This window comes from Pseudopodoces humilis, chromosome 3, assembly GCF_049639895.1.
Source record: "Pseudopodoces humilis isolate 2021_Gansu_Grassland_sample_001 chromosome 3, ASM4963989v1, whole genome shotgun sequence".
Classification (NCBI taxonomy): domain Eukaryota; kingdom Metazoa; phylum Chordata; class Aves; order Passeriformes; family Paridae; genus Pseudopodoces; species Pseudopodoces humilis.
In genome coordinates, this window is record NC_142202.1 from 39,709,849 (window position 1) to 39,731,092 (window position 21,244).

The 21,244-nt window shown below is 45.8% G+C and overlaps 1 protein-coding gene across 5 annotated transcripts; it reads right to left on the bottom strand.

The window, feature by feature from the left end:
* Nucleotides 1-13,309: 13,309 nt before the first annotated feature.
* Nucleotides 13,310-20,982, bottom strand: TBXT (T-box transcription factor T). 5 transcript variants are annotated; one of them, XM_005526939.3, is made up of 8 exons: nt 20,718-20,982; nt 20,314-20,578; nt 19,625-19,759; nt 18,804-18,865; nt 18,649-18,710; nt 17,551-17,724; nt 16,588-16,717; nt 13,310-15,324 (listed from the first exon to the last, which is right to left on the bottom strand). In XM_005526939.3, the coding sequence occupies exons 1-8, from the start codon at nt 20,921-20,923 to the stop codon at nt 15,057-15,059; spliced, it is 1,302 nt and encodes a 433-aa protein (XP_005526996.1). In that variant the 5' UTR covers nt 20,924-20,982; the 3' UTR covers nt 13,310-15,056. The 5 variants fall into 5 exon arrangements, with proteins under 5 accessions (XP_005526996.1, XP_087909074.1, XP_087909073.1 ...); XM_088052948.1 differs by having other exon boundaries at nt 16,588-16,720; XM_088052947.1 differs by having other exon boundaries at nt 17,551-17,727.
* Between the last annotated feature and the right edge of the window lie 262 nt (nt 20,983-21,244).

Sequence of the window (21,244 nt, forward strand, 5' to 3'; positions counted from 1 at the left end):
CTCCCAGGACAATGCTTCCAGCTCTCTGGGCTATCCCACCACAGCAGTTTGGTCAAGCAGCTGCTCTGCCCCAGCAGGACATAGTAAAGAACACCTCACTGACCCACAGCAGCTCATCTCTTCCAGTGCCTTCAGGCCCACAGCATAACCCCAGCCCAGGACACATTCCACACCTTACTCACAAGCTCCAGGCTGAATGTTTCTAAGGAAAAAAAAGACAGGCTCACCACTATCCTGTACATCCCAAATATATCTACAATTCCCTCTCTTCCCCACCCATGGATCAGCCTCCCACACAGTCATCTGGCTCCGCCTGCTCCAAAATCCCCACCTGTGCCCACCCAAAGAAGCATCCTGCTCCCCCTCAGAGCTCCCAGAGGTCAGCCAGCAGTGAGGTGGGTCTGTGCCACCTGCATGCCAGCTCCGTGGGCTAGGGCAGTTTCTGGAGGGCAGAGGCTTTTTGTAATGCCCCACGAGCTCCCCAGCCTGAACACCAGCCCCCACTAACGAGTATTGCATCTGGGATCACCAATGTGAACACACAGGCAGGTACCATTCATGAGCTGCTGAATGTTCTCATTTCCTTTCCATATGTCCTGTCAGGCTTCTCTGGGCTTTTCCCCATTCAACAAGTGGGGTTTTTCCAGGTTGCCTGCGTAGCTTTTCTTATGCTGACCAACATATCTTGGGCCTTGGATGACACTGCGAGGAGAAGTCACTGGACAATACTGAGAATCCAAGTGCTGCAAACCAGACCCCAGGCACTGCCAGGAGTGAGGACCAGAATGCCCGCAGTCCTTGTGCACTAAGAGAGGAGAGAGGGTAGTGGGGTCACTGTGCCATTAGAGCATGATGGAAATTAAGGCTAATACAGGGGGTTTTTCCACAAGCATTTATTGCCCTGCTTCTGTTCTCAATGAGGAAGAGAGGATATAATGAGGAGACAAAGGCAGAAAAGCTAATGGGAGCTTTAGCACTTTTATTAATGTTTTAGTCCACAAGTGAAGAGAGCATTGACAAAATCTCCTGGAGATGTGAGGTTAAGAGATGTCATTATGCAGAGCAAAAGGGAGCTCTCTCACAGGACAAACCAGAAAACTGGGGAGCAGTGGAAGTGGTATAAACTGATTGGACAAGGGCAAAGCCAGTCAAGAGACTAATAATACTTTCTGACAGAAGATTGGAGTTCATCAGCAACATCTTTAGCAATAGCTAAAGAAGGTTGTGGATCACCATGACCAGTCAATCACTGATATAACTCTAGATAATGAAAATGAGTTTTTCAAAGTTATCAAAATGGCTAATTCCAGTGGAAATAGGGAAGCAGTTTGCTATTGCATAGGCTCTTCTGCAAGCCCATGCTTTGTACCACAGACACTCCACCTCTCCCTTTCTTTGAGCCAGACACGGACAGAGGGCCAGCAGGAGAAGGAAAGCTACTAGAGAAGAAGATTTCTATAACCTACCAAAAGAGAGGCTGAGAAATTACTTTCTAACAATGCATATCAGCTTAAAGACTACCAAGGGAGAAGAATCATTTAAGCTGGGAATAGGTTTTGGCTCAAGATCAGATAATCATAAAACTATTACAGATAAATTTCAGCTGGCAATTAAAAGATAGCTCCAAAGCAATGAGAAGCAAGGGGGCTGCAAAATTCTGGCAGTCAAAAAAAAGCAACAACACTTGCCAAAGGTACACAGGCACACACAAAAACCTCCCTAGAATCTCACTCATTGTTTTTAAGATATATCCTGGTGCTTTCCCAGAAGCTCTTGGTGAAGGGATTTGCTATAATTAAGGAACTAGATTCAGGAAACCCCTTCCAAGTCTCTGGTACAAGTCTGGTAATTGCATATCACAGAGGAATTATTGGCATTGACAGAGTTACTGAAGCAATTAATTAGTTTACTAGCACCAAGAAATAGTAACTGACTCGATCTTCTCGAGTGTGGCCCGGCTAGCTCAGTGATGAGGTTTCTCTTCACTCGAGTTTCGAGCCAGCATATGTTTGTGGGGTTCACTGATTTTCTTCAAGAATCCAAGTCTATAGAGCGAGTAAAGAAATCAGGGGGGGACTCTCTCTCTGGTTTGCATTCCACAGTTTATTTCTGTGAAGGGGAATCCAAAGGATGAGAGACCAAGGATTTGGGGTCTGGGGGGGTCTCTTTTAACAGGGTTTCTCGGAGGGAGGGAACATCAGAGAGGGAACCAATTATTTTCTCAGTTAGTACATTTTACAAACTTTCTACAAATCAAGGTTACACACGCCAAGATAAAAAATAACAGACACTAACTTCTTCAAATGCCCACAAAGGTGTGGGAGTATTTGATACAGGGGGGCAGAGGGGGAGAGAGGGGGGGCTTGGTTTCCTGGCAACACAGGGGGGGGAAAGAAAGGGAAGGCAAGGTAAGCATGCCCTCTCAGCTTCCATAGTTTAGAGGCATTCTGGGACAGGAAAAAAGTTACAACCTTCCGTGTAGGAAAGAAGAGTTCTCTTCTCCCAACCCCGTGCTTTCCTGGGCTAAAGAAACTTCAAGCAGCTGGAAATGCCAGCGGGGTCCTCTCTTTACTCTATCCCGGCCTCTCGCCGTGGAGCTGAGGAGAGAAACTTCAGTAACCATGGTAACTTGACGCCAGGTAAACAGGAGAAAGAGAAGCTGGGGGGGAATTACAACTAAAAGATGGGAAAAAGATACATTTCAGGCTATCAACTACAACATCTCCCCCTAATTTTTTCCAAAAGAAGGAAGGGAACTGTTTGGTTTTACTTCTTCAAACCAAGGGGAAGGGGTTTGGGGTGTATTGGGATTTGGGAATTCCACAGCATTTATCTGAGGTGCAGGAGAAATTAACTTGGTGGTGGTGGTAACACACCAACGTTGCAAAACAGAAAAACATAATCAAAACAACAAACAACAATTGCAAAAAACCCTAAAACAGTACGGAAAACAGAAGACAGCCATCCCGAAAATCCCATCCTGAGAAAATGTTTGTAAACCAGTCTTCAGATTGCTGCTTGATGTTTCCTATTAGCTTTTGCATCTTGTCCAGGATGGAACGGACATTCTCACGTCTTGAACCTTAGGTTTAAACAGCACAGTCCCTCAAACTCTGAGCAATCATGATTGTGCAGCAGCAGCAAAAAGTCGATAGCCGCCCTGTTCTGAAGGGTGGCTCGCCTGGTTATTTCTTCATCTGCTAGGAGATTACTGATGGCAGTAGAGGTTAAATTGGCCTGTTTCATTATCCAACATTCAAGGTGGCCTAATTCTCCTAAAGCTTTTGCTGCCGCTACCCAGGGTAAGAACACTGAGACGGCAACTCTTTTCCCTTTGGCCCAATGAATAATTTCTTCATTGCAATGTTCGTCAAATTCGCTAACACTGCGTTTCTGTATTCTGGTCGAATTTTACAATTTTGTTTTGCCAATTTGCAATATGGGTTTTGTTGGGAGTAAAATAAGGAAAGTCTCCCAATGGTACAAGGTCTCCTACCAGATAAGAGGGGATGCCAGCCCAAGCTCGATCACCACAAATAAAAAACATGCCTTTCTCAAGGATTCGGGGGCGTCCAACAGGGGAGGAATCTGAATTAATGGTAGCAAGGGATTTACACCAGCTGGCAGCTTGAAATTCTTTTTTGTGCTGCCGGAGAAACGTGTATCCTTTAGGGTGCAGAGGGTCAAAATTAAAATGCACACAATAAGTGGCAGGGGATGAACCCAGGACTTCAAACTCCTGTGGTTCTGCTGAGGAGATGGGCAGGTCTTGAGTCCACCCTTGCCAGAGGGTAAATGGATTATCTACAGGGGAAAAGAATTCAAGAGGTCGACCACTTTGCTTGTTTCTAACTTCAACTTTGGAATTGGGGGGGAGGGAATTAAACCTTGTAAAATAGGGCTTTTAAATTGGATGGTAGTTCATCAAACTTCGCTGGGATTCCCCACCAGGCATGTTGACATTGGATTTTCTGCTGCTGCTGTAGACAAACAGATGTGGTCTTGTTTGAGGGTTTCTGCCAGTGTAACCCATACGTTTTTTCTGGGCTGTGGAACAACCCATGCTTCTGCGGCTGGCATCAGCACAGGGAGGATGAAAATGATCCACAAAACTGTCATGCTGGGGATGATTTCTTCCTAAAATACAGGTTAACAAAGAACAAAAACCATTAGCTAAATTCATCAATAAACAGATTCAACAGCGGAAAGTCAGGGTAGAATGGAGAATCTGGATTTCCTTCTCCACCCAAATACCTGTTTGTTCTTTGAACTTCTGCTACTGAAATATCGGGGGGTCTTGTGGGATGTTTTTCAACGTACGGTTTTACCCACCTCTGTGGGACCCACTGCAAACCCAGGGGTGTTGATACACAAGCGTATCCTCTTCCCCATGTCACTAATTTGTAAGGACCTTCAATTTTTCCACTTTCAGGGTCTCTCATCAGCACTGGTGGATGTTCCTTGAGCTTGTGTTTGCCATGAGGGGAGAAATGCTTAACCACTGGGGGGTTTTGATCTTCCATAGAACAGTTTAAAAAATTGAGAGTGAACAGGGCTTTGCATAATCTTTCTTGTGGTGTTAACTTTACTTTGTTTTTCCATTGATTTTTCAAAACTCTTTTGAGTGACTGGTGTGCTCTCTCTACTATTGCTTGACTTGTTGGAGAGTGGGGGATTCCTGTCTTGTGTCTCACTCCCCATTCCTGCAAAAATTCCTTAAACACTTTGGAAATATATGCTGGTCCATTATCTGTTTTAATTTCTTTAGGGATTTCCTAGTACAGAAAAAGCTTGCAACAGGTGCTTTGTGGCATGCACACCTTTTTCTCCTGCATGGGCTGAGGCAAAAATTGCTCCCGAATAAGGATCAATGGATACATGTACATATTTTACCTGTCCAAATTCAGGGATGTGTGTTACATCAGTCTGCCATACTTCACAGCTTTTCAGTCCCCTTGGATTGACTCCAGCACCCAGGGATGGCAGAGCTGTGCGCTGACAGTGGGGACATGTGGCCACAATGGCTTTGGCTTGATCTCGTTTCAGATTAAACTGTCGAATCAAACCTGGTACATTCTGATGAAACATTTCATGGCTTAATTTTGCCTGTTGAAACAGGTCAGGGAGTCTGGCCAGTCCAACAGGGGGCAGCAGCCAGGGAATCAGCTCTGTCATTCCCTTCTGCTATGAAACCAGGTAATTCCATGTGCGACCGGGTATGCATAACAAAAATAGGGATGTTCTCGATGGGAAACTGCATAAATTAATTTTGAGAGCAATTCAAACAAAGTTCTGGTTTTGAGATCTCCTTGAGGACTGCATTTTTCTGCTCTGGAAACTACTCCTGCTACATAAGCTGAATCAGTGACCAAATTGAAATGGTTCTGAAAACCTCTCAAATGCTCTAACCACTGCTGCTAACTCAGCAATTTGAGGGGATCCTTCTACATAATCAACATCTGTTTCCCACTGCTGCGTCTGAGGTTCCTTCCAGGTCATTACTGACCTTCGGGATGCTCCAGAAGCATCAGTAAAAACAGTCAAAGCTTCAAGGGGCTTCTGACTCCTCTTATCTTTTGGTACCAAATTAAATTTTGAATTAAACAATTTGTGTGCAGGGGCATGAACTGAAATCTGCCAGAAAAATTCTCCAGAGCAATTTGCAGGGCCTCTTGATTCCTCAAGAGGTGCTCAAACATTTCCCTGGTCATCTTCACTGAGGAGGTTTCTTCCTCAGAGAGGCTTAGGGGCAAATGTATACATGAAAAATCACAGCCAGCAAGTTCTCTCATTCTCAGCCTGGGCTTTTCCAACCAGCTGGGCCATCAAATTCCTGTGGCCTTGTAATATTTTTGGACCGATGGTGACTGAGAAAGACCCACTCAATGATTATCAAATGGTCTTTCTGGTCCTTGTCCCACTGAAAAATCAACCCCTGAAGGTGTGGCAATTTCCCCATTACAATAAATTTGAAAGGCAGCTCTGGATGGCATCTATGTGCCTGTCTCTTCTCCATCATGCTGCTTACCTTCTCTAAAGCATCCCTGGCTTCTGGAGTCAGAGTCTTTGGAGCACTCAGCTCATCTCCCCCTTTCAATAAATTGAAAAGAGGGGCTAGGTCATCAGTGGCAATGCCTAGCCAAGGCCTAACCCAATTCAGTGTTCCACACAGAGAGTGCAAGTCGGCTAAGGTTTTGGGATTGCTGTTAAAAGCTAATTTTTGAGGAAACAATTGTTTTTGCAGTGATTTCCAGACCTAGGTTATTTCCAAGGAGGCATCTTTTTGTACTTTTTCTTCCTGAAGGGTGAGTCCTGCAGTTGTTAAAACTTCGGTCACCCGGTCCAGTGTGGACTGGAGCTATTTTTCCTGGGGGGCACACACTAGCACATCATCCATATAATGCAGGATAATGGCTTCCCCCACTCAGCTCGCACAGGGGGATAACAAGGCAGCAACATACCATTGGCAAATCACAGGTGAATTTTTCATCCCTTGGGGGAGGGATTTTCAATGAAAACCTTTCATTGGGGCTTCTCTGTTGAGGGAAGGCACAGAAAAAGCAAACCTGGGGGCATCGATAGGGTCTAGAGGAATTTGAAAAAAAGCAATCTTTGATGTCAATCACAGCCAATTCCCAATCTTGAGGAAGCATGGCAGGAGACGGCATCCCTGGTTGAGAGAGGTCCCATGTCTACAATGACTTTGTTAATTTCTCTCAGATCATGAACTAATCTCCACTTGTCTTTTCCCTGGCTTTTTAATGACAAACACAGGGGAGTTCCAAGGGCTAAAAGTAGGTTCAATATTGCCTTGGGCTAATTGCTCATCTACTAACTCGTTTAGCGCCTTTAATTTCTCTTTACTCAGCGGCCACTGGGGTATCCAAATTGGGGAATCTGTGGTCCATTCTAGTTTTTGGGTCTGGCGCTTCTCAGTGGCCGCAATCAAAAATCCCGAGGTGTTTTCGGAATTTCAATGCGGACTCCCCATTGGGACATGACATCTCTTCCCCACAGGGGAACCTGGAAATCAGTGACAATGGGGCGAATAGATGCTATTTGCCCATCAGGTCCTCTAATCTGAATGGGTTCCTTTGATATCTTGGCCAATTGGGCTCCCCCTATACCTTGGATGTGACTAACCATCGGTTGCAGTTCCCATTGCGGTGGCCATCTCCTTTCAGGGATGACAGTGACATCTGCTCCTGTGTCTATCATGCCTGTCATTCCCATGCCTTCACTACCTTTTTTCAAATGGCATGAGATGATGGGTTTGTTTTCTCCCACTGCTTGAGCCCAGTAGATCTGAGGTGCTACATCATCTACTGGGATCCCTGATGGAATGGGAATAGCTTGAGCAATTACCTGCCCTTGTGCCAGGTAGAATGGTGGGTTGATGCACCGTGCCAAAAGGATGAGTGCATCCAAGTCAGCTGAAAGAGTGACAGGAGAAATTTCAATCTCTGGGGGAGGGTGTGTTTTTTGTGTCCCCAATAACAAGAAACTTACAATTCAAGTCGGGGGTCAGTTTTTCCCTCAGCGGGTCAACGGAAACAACAACCGTCCAGTGGCGAGACCTAAAAAATTGATCTTTCACAGTAAACAATTTGAGAGGTAATTTTGGCTTCCAAACCTCACAACCATTGGTGTTATTTCGGTGGCAGAAGTCAGACCTGTGAGAAACGTCACATTTAAGAGTGTTATCACATTCAATTTTCCCTCCCCCTGCGACTTCTATTCTACTTGTGTCTCTGCGCGGAATAGACTCGCGCTGCGTATCTAGTTTTTTTGGTTCTGAGGACCCCCTCCCTTTTCCAAGTTTCTTTGCCCTTGCTTGTTAGGATATGGCACTTGGCAAAACTTTGCAAAATGTCCTGGCTGTCCACACCGATGACAGGTGAACGCTCCCTTCGGCTTTGCTGGTGATGGGCAGAGTAGGTACAGTTGTGGCTGCAATCCTTTCCTGGGGTTCTTTGGGAATCCTCAGTCCTTGGCACTGAAGTGCTGATTACATCCGTACACATCTCGATCAAAGTTGTGAAGGGCGGTGGTGGATCTTTCGGCAGCACCGAATCAGTGCTTTGCAGGCTTCATTCGCATTCACTCGAGCCATTTCCAACAGCAAGTCAGAGTGCAGGGTGGTATTCTGCACTTGTCTTTCAATCTGTACCTTTAATCTATTCACAAAATCTACAAATCTTTCATCAGAACATTGTTTAACTTGAGCATAGGGAACAACAGATTCAGAAAGAGGAATATTGAAAAATGCTTTCTCTCTGCTGCTTTCTTTATTTTCTCTCTAACTCCTTTTGGCAAATTTTGGGCTTGGTCAATAGGTTCGCTCCAATCACCTTCACCACATAAATGATTCATGGTAATTATTTTACCCGTTTCATCTAAAGCTTCAAAATCACTGCTCAGTAATTCTCCCAAAAGGGTTTTCCAACAATCTTTTCCAAGCCCCTTCCCAGAGCAAATATTCTCCTGGGGATAGAAGGCAGGAAAACAAATCCTTCAAATCATGGGGGACCAATTGGTTGGAGGAGAGGGTTGCCTTTAAAAGACTTTTAAAAAATTGGCTTTCCTTTCCAAACTCTTTTGCTGCTTTGCATAATTCCATTTTCAATCGAAATGACATTGCATTCCATTCTGGTAATGTTCCTCCCCTCCCATAAGTTACAGGTGCTGCAAAGAAGGCAGGCCTCTGTTTGTGGGTTGTCCCTCCCCTCCCCCCTTCACACTGTGTGAGCTGCTGGGAGTGACCTGGTAGCCAGCAGCAGAGAGAGGGGAGGCGGGGCGGCAGGGGGGGGAGGAGGGGTCAGGGGGGGGGTGCCTTGGGAGGGAGACACCCCTGAGGGGTGGGGCGGAGGCAGAGGAGGGAGGGTCTGGAGGACCAGGAGGGGGGGAGGTCTTGGGGGAGGAAAGGGTTGAGGGGGGGAGGGGCAACAAAGGGATTGTGGGAAAAGAAGAAGCAAACCTGGGGGGTTGACCACGTGCTCGCCACCATTTTGAAGTTCCTGGGCCCTTTGTGTAACACTTGGGGGGAGGCTCACCATGTGGTCTCCTCCATTTTGTGTACCCAAAAGACCACCAGGAACAAGAGGAGAGGGATATTGAGGGTAAAGAGAGGGGTAGGAGAGGGAGCTGGGATGGGTTTTAGGGAAAGGTTTCCAACAGCTTGGCCAGAGCTACTGGAACAGGGGTGCTGAGAGGACTCCCCCAGCTTAGGGTAACAGGGATTGAGGTAAAGAAACAGGGTTATCAGGGTTAGGATTGGATAACTTTTTTTCTTCTTTTTCAATAAGGGTTAGTCTAATCAAAATAAACAAATGGATTACTTTCTCTGCTGAACTATCTCCAGCATTCACAGATTCAGTCAATTTTGTCCCCACTCTGTTCCAAAAGGAAACAGAAGTTACATCTGCAGGAGACACTTGAGGAAAATTTAAAAAAACCCAATTCACTAATTTTTTTCACTTTTTTCTTAGAAAACGGTTTTCTCTCCAATTTGCAAAATGCCAATCACTTGATTAAAAATCCCCCTTTGTGCTACAGACAGTCTTGCACCCATCTCTGTGATCTCACCTGTCCGTCGCAGCTATTTCACCAACGGCTCCAAACTGCTCTGCATCCAGAAGTTTCACCTGGGATGGGACTCTTCTCTCACCCACTCCCTCTTCACCACTTCCCCCCTTTGGGGAATTCAGTCTTCTGAATGCTCCTTGCCGTTGTCTCGCTCTCAAAAGCAGCCCCTCGGTGCACAGGGGTTCTTGCTTTTTCCTCCCCAACACACGTCTTCCACTTAGAACAGCGAAGAGACGCTTCTGGGGAAGATGTCGTCCCAGCGGTGGTCAGAATCTCACCTTCCGTGGTTCTTCTGTCCCCTTAGTTGAGGGACAGGCCAGCCTCACCTTCTGGGCGTCATCATCTGACTCGATCTTCTCGAGTGTGGCCCGGCTAGCTCAGTGATGAGGTTTCTCTTCACTCGAGTTTCGAGCCAGCATATGTTTGTGGGGTTCACTGATTTTCTTCAAGAATCCAAGTCTATAGAGCGAGTAAAGAAATCAGGGGGGGACTCTCTCTCTGGTTTGCATTCCACAGTTTTATTTCTGTGAAGGGGAATCCAAAGGATGGGAGACCAAGGATTTGGGGTCTGGGGGGGGTCTCTTTTAACAGGGTTTCTCGGAGGGAGGGGAACATCAGAGAGGGAACCAATTATTTTCTCAGTTAGTACATTTTACAAAACTTTCTACAAATCAAGGTTACACACGCCAAGATAAAAAAATAACAGACACTAACTTCTTCAAATGCCCACAAAGGTGTGTGGGAGTATTCTATACAGAGGGGCAGAGGGGGGAGAGAGGGGGGGCTTGGTTTCCTGGCAACACAGGGGGGAAAGAAAGAAAGGGAAGGCAAGGTAAGCATGCCCTCTCAGCTTCCATAGTTTAGAGGCATTCTGGGACAGGAAAAAGTTACAAACTTCCGTGTAGGAAAGAAGAGTTCTCTTCTCCCAACCCCGTGCTTTCCTGGGCTAAAGAAACTTCAAGCAGCTGGAAATGCCAGCGGGGTCCTCTCTTTACTCTATCCGGCCTCTCGCCGTGGAGCTGAGGAGAGAAACTTCAGTAACCATGGTAACTTGACGCCAGGTAAACAGGAGAAAGAGAAGCTGGGGGGGAATTACAACTAAAAGATGGGAAAAGATACATTTCAGGCTATCAACTACAACAAGTAACCTACTTTTGTAGTGCTGCAAAGACTAGGAGAGGAGAGGGTAAAAGCAAGAAAAATCTTCAAGCTGCTTGCCCAGAGGGTACAGACTGTCATCCCTAGGAGCCCTCTTATCTCACACCTGTGGCACCATCTCAGGTGATGCCTTGGGAGACAAGGCTCAGAGACAAGTCAGGAGTGTAGCACCAGAAGTATATTAACTGTGCCATTCATTAAAAGAAAAAACAAACAAACAAAAAAACCCAAACAAAAAAACCCACCAAAATAAAAGGGTGGAGGAAGAGGGAAGCCTTGATTGGCTTGAAATTTGAATTGCGGTGAGCTGTGTGATCATACAGGAAATATGCAATACCTCGATATCACAGGGGTGCGTACAGTGGGACAACCTGGGCTTGAATTGTTATCTGCTCAAAGAATTTTTGCCATTGTCAAAAATAACTGTGTCTGTAAGATGCTATTAGACATTATGAGAAATACTGGAACTGCACCACGCACCACTCAGACTGGCTCCCTCATTTTCTTTACCTCAGTTGCCAAAGGCATCCAGGCACAGCTAAAGCCAGAACCTCTAAAGAAGAAATTATTTTCTGCACAGATATAAGTCTCTGGAATGTCTCTGTGGGGTTTAAAACAACAACAACAAAAATGTTTCTGCTTCCATCTTCTGTCCATATGCCTCTCTTTGGGGGGGGATTAATTTTTTTTACTTTTGATTTCTCCTGGGGTTTTTTTTATTTGTATTTACATAAGCAATGCAGTCCCTTAGTGTGTATTAACTCATAAATCTAATCAATATCTATGGGAGAGAGTCAGGCTGGAGCCAAGCATAGGAATACCAAATCTCACATTTTACTCCTGCTTGGAACTCAGCATTGCCATGGCTTTTGGAAGCAGAGCAAGACATTTCTGCACAACTGGGATGATGGCTTTACAGAGATTTTTTTTACAGCCAGCAATTATTTGTTACCCAGAGGAAAATAAAGAAAAAAAGCATTAACCCACTGAGACAGCAAGCAGTGTAAGTTTCCTAAGAGCACTGAGCATTTGGTGACAGCTTAGCTCCTGGGCATTTGGACCTCTCCCAGCCTCACAGCATTTTATAGCACCAGTGCTTGTCTGGTGTGCAGCAGAGTCAGGAGTGGTGAGGAGTCATGGTGGAGCTGGTACAAGGGAGCAGCAGAGCCACACTCCCAGGTGGGGGCTGTTTGAGGCGAGCCATCTCACACCAGTCTTCCTTGGCAGCTGGAAATGTCATCTACATCAGTGCCTCCCCCCTTGCCTCCACCAGCAGCCTCAGGACTGCAGCAGCCAGCAGCTGAGGGAGGAGCACAGCACAGCACTGCTGCCCTGAGCCCACAGGTGAGAACAGCTTCTCCAGATGAGCCACATGAAGCTCATTTTCAGGTATGAGTACATAGATATTTAAACACTCCATCTGCTTTCAAGTGATTTAAAAATTGCACTCAATGAAAGGCTTTGGTTTCTTTAATTTGAAAGTATGGGAGGGGAAAAAAAATCACACACCAGAAAAAGCCAACTAGGTAAGATCCATCAGATACCAGCACTAAGCAAGGCTGAGCTCCTCTACTTCACAGCCCAAAGGGTTTAGCTGCAGGCAGGTTAATTCAGAGAGCCATAGCTCATTCCTGTAGTAAGTAGCCTCAACTATTTTTGTCCACATGGACACAGAATCACTTCTGCAGTACAAGGTCTTCAAGAACCTGAGAAACCACTGAGCCCTGTGCTGGGCAGCAGCTGTGGGCTGTCCTCTGTAGGGGAAAGAGATCCTCAGTGGGCTGCCTGCCAAGGGCCATGCCCAGGGACAGGGTCCAGCCCTAAGCCTAGCACCTCTCTCCTGCTTTATGCACCCCCTTCTCTGCATAGGCTGCCCAGGGAAATGGTGGAGTTGTCATCCCCAGAGGTGTTGAAAACATATGTAGATGCGATACTGAGAGACACGGTTGAGTGGTGGACTTTGCTGTGCTGGGTTAAGGGTTGGACTCAGTGATCTTAAAGGTCACTTCCAAACTGAATGACTCTATGGCAGATCAATCATCTACTTCCCCTGACATGCCTGCTTTGAGGGCACAGCTGTGGGGGCAAGGGATAAACCTGGCCCCCTTCCCCAGCACAAGCTGGGCTCCCCCCAAGTCTTGAAACACTTGAAAATCTGGTTATCGAGATATTATAACACAGCAGGTGCCAGGCTTGCATCCAGGCCCAGCTAGGAACTGGTCACTGTGGGAAAAGAGCTTTTACCCCACACCAAATGTGGCAACCACCTCTGGAAGAGCAGTCAGCCAAGGATTTACCAAAACAAGGGAGAAAAAGCTGGGAGTAGAGAAAGCAGGGAGAGGTGGATGAGAACTGTTTGAACTTTCGTCCACAGACGGAAAGCTGATGTGCAGAAGGAATTGTTTGTGAAACCACCCAGCGGAAGGTCAGCGTACTGTAGGTTCAATGTGGCTGATGTGCACTTGTTCCACTTTTCCCACCGCCCCCACAAACTGAAAATCAAGCATGGAGTTTTTCTTAAGAATCTTTACTTTTTTTTTTCTCTTAACTTAAATTATATGTCCGAAATACAAGTATAAAACCTTACAATGAAAGATGCTGCTAATTTCTACAAAATAATCTAAATAATAATACACTTACAACATTTACACAATTTACCTTCACAATAAAATAGGAGCACTTAGACCAATATTTACATATTGACAGAGGATGTGGCTGTGCAGCCATCCACTTCTGGCACTGCCTCCTGCTGGAGTACCTCTGGGAGACTTGTCTCTGCAAGGAGCAAGCCCTGCCAAAACCTTTATAGGAGCAACCTAGGAACCTGCCCAAAGGGTACCAAACAGACCAAAAATGGTGGCAAATATTTGCTTTTCTATCTTAAAGCTGCCACTGCAGCACACAGCAATGAGTTATTTAAGGAATTCCCTGATACAGAATTTTGCTTTGCTATATTAGGCACTTCGTTATACAAGTTATTTGTTATGGCTTATGCAAAAGAACTCACTTTCCTCAGGATGTGTATTTGGCAGATTCAGTGGGAGAAAGAGACATGTCTAAGGGCACACTTGCAGCCAATATTTTGGGTTAGCCTGCATTAGGAATTTGGATCACATTACTTCATATGATTAATGAAGGAAATATTTTATCAAGACCTGTTCCTTCCAGCAAGTCAAGCAGTCAGTATGTTTTAAATCTCAGTATATCTGCACTGCAAAATCCTTGGCAACTACAGATTTCCCTCTTTCAGTAAGTTAACTACTTACATCCATGCTGTTCCATGTGCCATGAGGTGACATATCCCACATATGATTGTCTTAAAAGAGTACACTGTAGGTTGAAGGATTATTTACATACCTTAACATGTAGAAAAAGTTGTAACTTACCAAATAATAAATACAGATCAGAGTACAAGACTGAAATAAAATAAATTAGAATGATTCCCCAAGGTGTTGAATTCCTTCTCTTAAGGCCTGAGCCAAAGATTAAAAAAAATTTTAGAAAAAAGCCAAGTGATGTATTTTCAATGGTTCAAAAAAGTTTGGGACAGGGCTTCTAATTACACACTGTCTGTTTGAGAATGAGATGTTTAGCTAAGTTGGTGGGTACTTGAAAACCCATATGACCAACCAGCAAAACTTACTTCTAAAAGGAGTCTTTTGGGTAAAATTTTTTAGATCAAACATTAATAAAATGTTTTTATTATTTAATGTTTTTATTGGGAAGAACATAATTCTCGAAGATTGTCTCGACATTAATTCAGCAGCAAGGAAATAAGCATACAGTTAAGAACACAACGTATTTTGAAGCAAATACGTGTTAGTGCACATGATTTTCCAAAAACTTCACTCCTCAGCTACATTTGTGCATATTTCAGAATGCTTCTAACTAGATGATTAATAAAAATCTTCTCATGACTATAGCTAAGTTTGCCATTGAAGAAAATTAACTGAAAAACAGAAGCAACTTACTCAAGAACGATGCCAAATTTTAGGTCCAAATATATCTGAGATATTTGGAATCCAAGTATAAATCCTAAAACTTAGGTCTATCAAACTTTAAAAAGGAAAAAAATATTAAAAGCAGTGAATCTGCTCTCAGAATTGCACACTCACCAGGTTTGTAAACTCTACATGAAGTCAGTGATGCACTGTTCACTATAAGAGGTATAATGTGGATGCTCTATGCAGAGCAGTGCAGATGCTTTTTGGTTGCCGTTTCCTTCACATCTCCTCTTTCTCCTCCTTGAGGATCAAGCATCTAAAGTAATTCAGTAGCTAAAAGTGTCTCAGAGGAAGAGGGTGTCTCTGGGTTTACATGGAAGGGGAGGTGACAGGTGTCCACGTGGATGCCAGCCTGGCATGTGCAGAGGTGTCATACTGGCTATCGGGCAGGTCCGCGGGCGCCGCGCCGTCGTACAGGGGAGAGGCGGAGGAGGCCGCTGGCACCGGGTGGGGCAGAGCGGAGTAGTGTCCTGGAGAGCCACGCAGGAACTGGGAGCTCAGCCCGTTGGACATCCCGCTCGGCTGGGACACCGGCGTGATGGTGCTGTTACTCACAGACCACAGGTTGGGGTACTGACTGCAAGAGGGAAAGCCATAGATAAAACCAGTTCTTAGTGACCCTAGCGCCCGCTGGCAGCTCCTCGGCTCACAACACAGCCCCCGAGCCAGGTCTGTTTGCTGCAGACAGTGAAACTCTCTAGGCAGTTCCCAGCCACTGTGAGGCAGGAAGGACCCCCCAGGCAGAATGGCACACCCACAAATAAACTGAACTTGGTTATTTTCCAACAGATAAGGGGTTAGACAAAAGGGGTGGCAGAAATGCCTTCCTTGAGGTCCCACAGTTCCAAGTCCTACTGGTTTTACCCACTGAACAACTCAGTGCAGAAACTGAAACTCTGGGAACTTTCCGACTTCCTAAATAGGCATCCTGGGGATCAGGCAGAGAAAGAAGGACTTTTTTACTCAATCTGTGTTCAGGACTAAAAAATATGTTCAGTAATACAGTTAACTCATACTGGGTAGCAGTATGTAGCCTGATTAACAGCTAAGAGTCCATGTGCATGGTTCAAATGCAAAAATGCTTTCCTCAAACAGAATGGTAGGTCTGAATTGCTAAGAAAGATGCCCAAATCTTGTCCCTCTGCAGTTAATAGCAAATATTTTACCATCTCTTCTTCACCTCTTTGAATTTTCAAGTTTAGTTCTAAGGGACTAACTTCAAGTTGAATTTTTGCAAAAGGATTCAAAAGTTTAATTAAGATAAGTACAAAGAGGAGAAAAGATTCCTTTTCTATGATCAAAAAATATCAAAGACTCTCACCACATGAACTGTTATACACTATGCTGGTTAGCGTGGCAATGCTTAAGTAAAGAATTACTGCCCCAACCATGTGCTCCTTCTCCACACTACAGTTCACTGCTCCATCATTTGGAGCAGAACAACAGCTTATGGAGATGGCTGGGAAAGCTGTGACCAGCCAAAATGGAAGGGGTAAAGAAAAACTTTTTAAACACCCTTATGCATAATACAGATGATACTTAAGAAAGCATCCTCAAATTCCATCTATGTTTAAGCAATTTGCAATCCTTAATTTATCATATATTGCTGTCAGAAGTATCTACATTTCCAAAACAGATACATTTAAATAAAATTTTTGTTTCTTCAATCTGTTTTATTTGTGAATAGTCCTGCTCAGTGCCACAGAGTGCTAATGGTTCATACCAATGGCCAAAAAAAGACTTCAAATACGCTGGTGACTCTTTACCTTCTTTTTCAGCCTTTTCTTCCTAGAAAATAGCAATAAAGGGATTTGAGGGGTGCTGAGGGATGGACTCCTACCTGGAGCTGGTAGCTGTGCCAGTGCTGTGCCCCATGGGCAGCATGGCTGTGTGTGTGGTAACTCCCAGAGAAGACCAGTTGTCATGGGACTGCAGCATGGATAGGCAGGCAGAGGAGTTGTCAGCATAGGCTGCTGAGAAAACATGTAATCACATCCAAACACTAGAATCAGGCCAAATAGCATTCTTGTATTTAAATGCAATGCAGAGTTTTAAACCACCCTTCCCCACCACTGCCTTGGAAACAAAAATAAAAACAAAATTACACACACAGGAAAAAAAAGCCAGTAACCAGTTGTGTCAAGCTCACACCTTTATTGGCATTGTCCTGATGTGTTGTTTTGCTCCACTCATAACTGCAAAACCTTATTTCTGTGAAGGGCCTATGGCCAAAAGGCAGTCTGCAAGCCAGCTGCTAGCTCAGCACACACTATTTTACTTAGTCAGTGGGAAAAGGAGGGCTCTTTGTTTACACTGTCACCTGGAGACCTTCCATCTCCATCACCTACACTGGCAGCAACAGTCTGGCACAGCTGGATAATGAGCCTATCACTGGATCACACATCCCAGTATGCAGCTGAGCATGCCACCTTGAAATCTGCCTTAGGCACCATCAGCAGTGACTGGACTGTGGCTTACACTACTTGGCTTGTGACCCAAACTGGCTGGCTCACACAGCAGGGGCACTAGGAAGCTATAAAGGGAATCCCAAACAGCCACCCACAGCGAGAAGGAAGCTGCTGTGGCAGCTAGCTAAGGCAAGGAGGTTTTTTTGCTGAGGACCAGGGAACAAGAAAGAACACCAGAGAGGTTTTGTTCTTGTATTTTTTTTAAGTCTTGCACAAAACTTCCAAGATGCAAGAAAAGTTCACAGAGGGCTAGTTTTCCACTTCAAAATGAACTACAAAGCTACGTACAAGATTGGTCAGGCTGCATCTAGAAGCCCATGTATTCACAGACTTACTTGGCGAGTTGTTCCTGTGTGTGTAGGGGCTGGCGTAGGGCGCAGGCCGGTGGTTCCTCAGTGACGAGTACCTCTCACAGCTGTGGGCAGGGGACAGCGACAGGGGGGCTCCAAACTGGGTGTGAGGATTGGCAGGTGGGCACAGAGTCCCACTCCCAGGAATGAGCCAGCTACCTACTGGGGGGAAGCAAAAGGTCTGTAAGAGGGGTGCAGAGTGCAGCCAGGCAGAGAATCACAGCAATGAGACAAATAACTGAGCAGCGAGGAAATGAATGCATGATCAGGAAAGGAAACTGAGTTTCAACATAGCTGAAAAATCTCGATCTTTACAACTTGGATGAATGCTCTTATGAAGGAAAATTAGAAAGCAGCTAAGTCTTGTGCCAAGCTAACTTGTTTTTTAAATAACCATTTAATCACAACCACAGTAAGGAAACAGGGAAATAGTTAAACCCTCCAATACATAGGTAGCATGTGTGCTGCAATTATTAGCATAGTATTAAGTTTGAAATTGTTCTTTGTGAGGCCTCAATCTATAGCTAAGCTCTGAAGTTTTCAGACTGCTAAGAACTCCTCTTAAAAATTAAGTATTTTCCTGAAACAAATTCCTATTGCAAATCAACTCTATCATTCTTTTTTGGTTGCGTTTTGTTGTCAATCATCTGTTAAAACAGAAATAATTAAAACACTTATGCTTTTCAATCATCTGAAAGAACTTTTTTAAGCAAATACACATAATTTTATTAGACTACTTAAAACAATTACTGTATCAATAAATTCTATGAAATAAACTTTTGTCTCCACGTCCATGTGAACACTGCTGTCCTTGTATAAAAAGGCAGATGTCCTTTGGGACATAAAGGCAACTCTGCAGGATTCTATTAAATGGTTTTGAATGCAGTAAATCCTAACCACATAAAGAAATGATAGTGTTTATACATAAACATGCATGAACCACAACCACAGAGACTGGTAACATTCCTTTCTCTATGAGCTAACAAGCCAGCCATCAAGCACTGGTCTCGAAGTTTTGCTTTACAGAGAGTAGATGGAAGAAATCAAAGTTATGCTCATGATGCACAATGAAAGGAAACATACACTGTGAATACCCAGACTGCTGGTTGTCCCCCACTTCCTCCATCATGTCTTTGTGATCACTTCTGTAAAAGAAACCATGTTGTATTAGTTAAGAATATGCCTTCACAAATCTATCTTAAAAATCCACATTTTAGAATTAAGTCAAGAGCTCTCACCTTTCTTTTGCATCAAGAAATGCCTTTGCAAACGGATTGTATTTAATTTTTAAAGCTGTGATCTAAAAACAACAACAGATATCTTTATTGACATGCATACCATTCATTATCACATTGCTGTTAGGACTGGAATTAGGACTATCCACTGAAGTTGGTAAAATCACAGACTTCTGAAGAAATAAAGGTAGGCCCAGAATAGAAACTGATGAGCATGAATTAAACAGCTCCTTAAGGTCTGAAGCATTATCAACGCACTAGGAGTTAGTCTCTCTGCCAGATTTTCAAAGACTGAATTACCTGAGTTCATTGATCATCTAAGGAAACACCTAAGAAAGGCAGTAAACTAAATAGCTTTAAAAATCTTCACATTTCAAGCCAGAGCAGATTGGACATGAAAGAAATCACAGGAATCACAGAAAACTTGACAATTATTTCGTTCAACACAAACATGCTTTCAGGCTAACAAAAACAGGGCCACTCCAAAAATGGTGCATTTAACCATTTCAATGTGTAGCTGAAAATGACAATTGCATTTTCTACCATAGCTCTTTGCCCCCCATCAGAGTCTTTTAAAAATTACTCCCCTAAAATGAATTTGCAGTGCATATTCAGACGAACAACGATCAGAACTTTGCTCTATAATTCATTCATTCTTATGGCTTTTACACGCATTAATTTCATCTTTTAAGTTTAGCTTCAAAAAACAGCATAGGAAGAACTGGAAAACGCAAAAGGAGATCCATTATTTTGCTCTGCAACATGCATGCTTTGCTACTTGAAACCTCCTGGTAGTGGCATCCTCTCATCCCTGCTGTGCATACCTCCTCGTTCTGGTAGGCTGTCACAGCTATAAACTGGGTTTCTGGGAAGGAATGGCTGGTGATCATCCGCTGCGGGCCACCCACTCGCACTATGTGAATCCGTGGCTCGTACTTGTGCAGGGAGTTCAACATGATCTGCGAACAAACAGAGCAGGTAAAGCAGTGACAGAGTGGTGGCAGATGCTGCCAGGCACAAAGGGCACTCAGGCACTTCACTTTTAAAGCATCCATCTTTCCATCAGAGGTGGAAAAGGCAGTTAAGTACGAATAAAGCCTAAAACTGAAGCTGTGAGAGAAAGAAAGGCACACTGAGGGGAGACACCACAACTTTCTGCAGTGATCTTCATCCCTGTTACTTGACAAGGCACTCGCAGAGTCGCAAATGCATCACTGAGAACTCAGCCAGAAAGATTCATCTACCACACCACTGACGTTAGCATATATTCAGACCAGCAACAGATTTTCAATTAAAAAAAAAAAAAAGTGATGAAACATCAAGGCACCCATCCTCGGTGGAAAGAGCGGCCCCCCTGAATGACTGAATTTAGGCGGGAGGGGAGAGGGAAGCAAGACCCACCCCAGCCCGTTTGGTAAGGAAAGTATGGAAATGAGCAGTGAGGAGAGAGCGAGCCCGCCGGGCCGGGCGGGCCCAGCCCCGCCGACCGACAGGTCCCGGTGCCGGTGTTCACCTGCCCGCCGCCGTTCAGCTTGTTGGTGAGTTTGACTTTGCTGAAGGAGACGGGCGCCTTCATCCAGTGGGCGCCGAAGTTGGGCGAGTCGGGGTGGATGTAGACGCAGCTGGGCGCCTGCGGCTCCGGCTTCCCGCCCGGCACCCACTCCCCGTTCACGTACTTCCAGCGGTGCCCGTCGGCCGCCACGAAGTCCAGCAGGAAGGAGTACATGGCGTTGGGGTCCAGCCCCGACACGCTGACCTTCAGCACCGGGAACATCCTCCTGCGGGGCAACAAGGAGGCGCGAGGCACGGCGGCCGACGGGCAGCCGCGACCCCCGGCCCGGGACACCCTCGCCCCCCGCGGGCGGGCAGCCGGGACCGGGCTCGGGAGGCAGCGGGGGTGGCGGGGCCCCTCCCTACCTGCCGTTCTTGGTGACGATCATCTCGTTGGTGAGCTCCTTGAAGCGCAGCCACAGCTCGCTGTCCTCCAGCGCCACGCGCAGCTCCCGCTCCGTGGGGTCCCCCTTCTCGCTGCCCGCCTGCAGCTCGCTCTCCACGGCGCTCAGCAGGTGGTCCACGCGGTACTGTGGGGGCTTGCCCGCGCCCTCCGCGCCGGGGGAGCTCATCCTGGCCCCGCGCCCGCCCGCGGGGCAGCTCCCTGGCACGGCAGCGACGCGAGCGAGCCGGGCCGGGCCGGGGCCGCCTCCCCGCGCCCTCAGCGGCCGGGCCGCTGTTATAGCCCGCCATAAACGCCCCCCCGGTGACATCAGCGCGCCGGCGGGGGGGCCCCGCTGATTGGCGGGCGGCGCCTTTGATGGGCGCGCGCGGCGCTGCCCATTGGCCGCCCGCGGCCATATCAGAACGGTGCCCGCGGGAGCCTGTGATGTTAATTGCGGCCCGCGGGATTAAACGCGGCTATTTTATGTAAATCTGCCCCCAAATGTTTG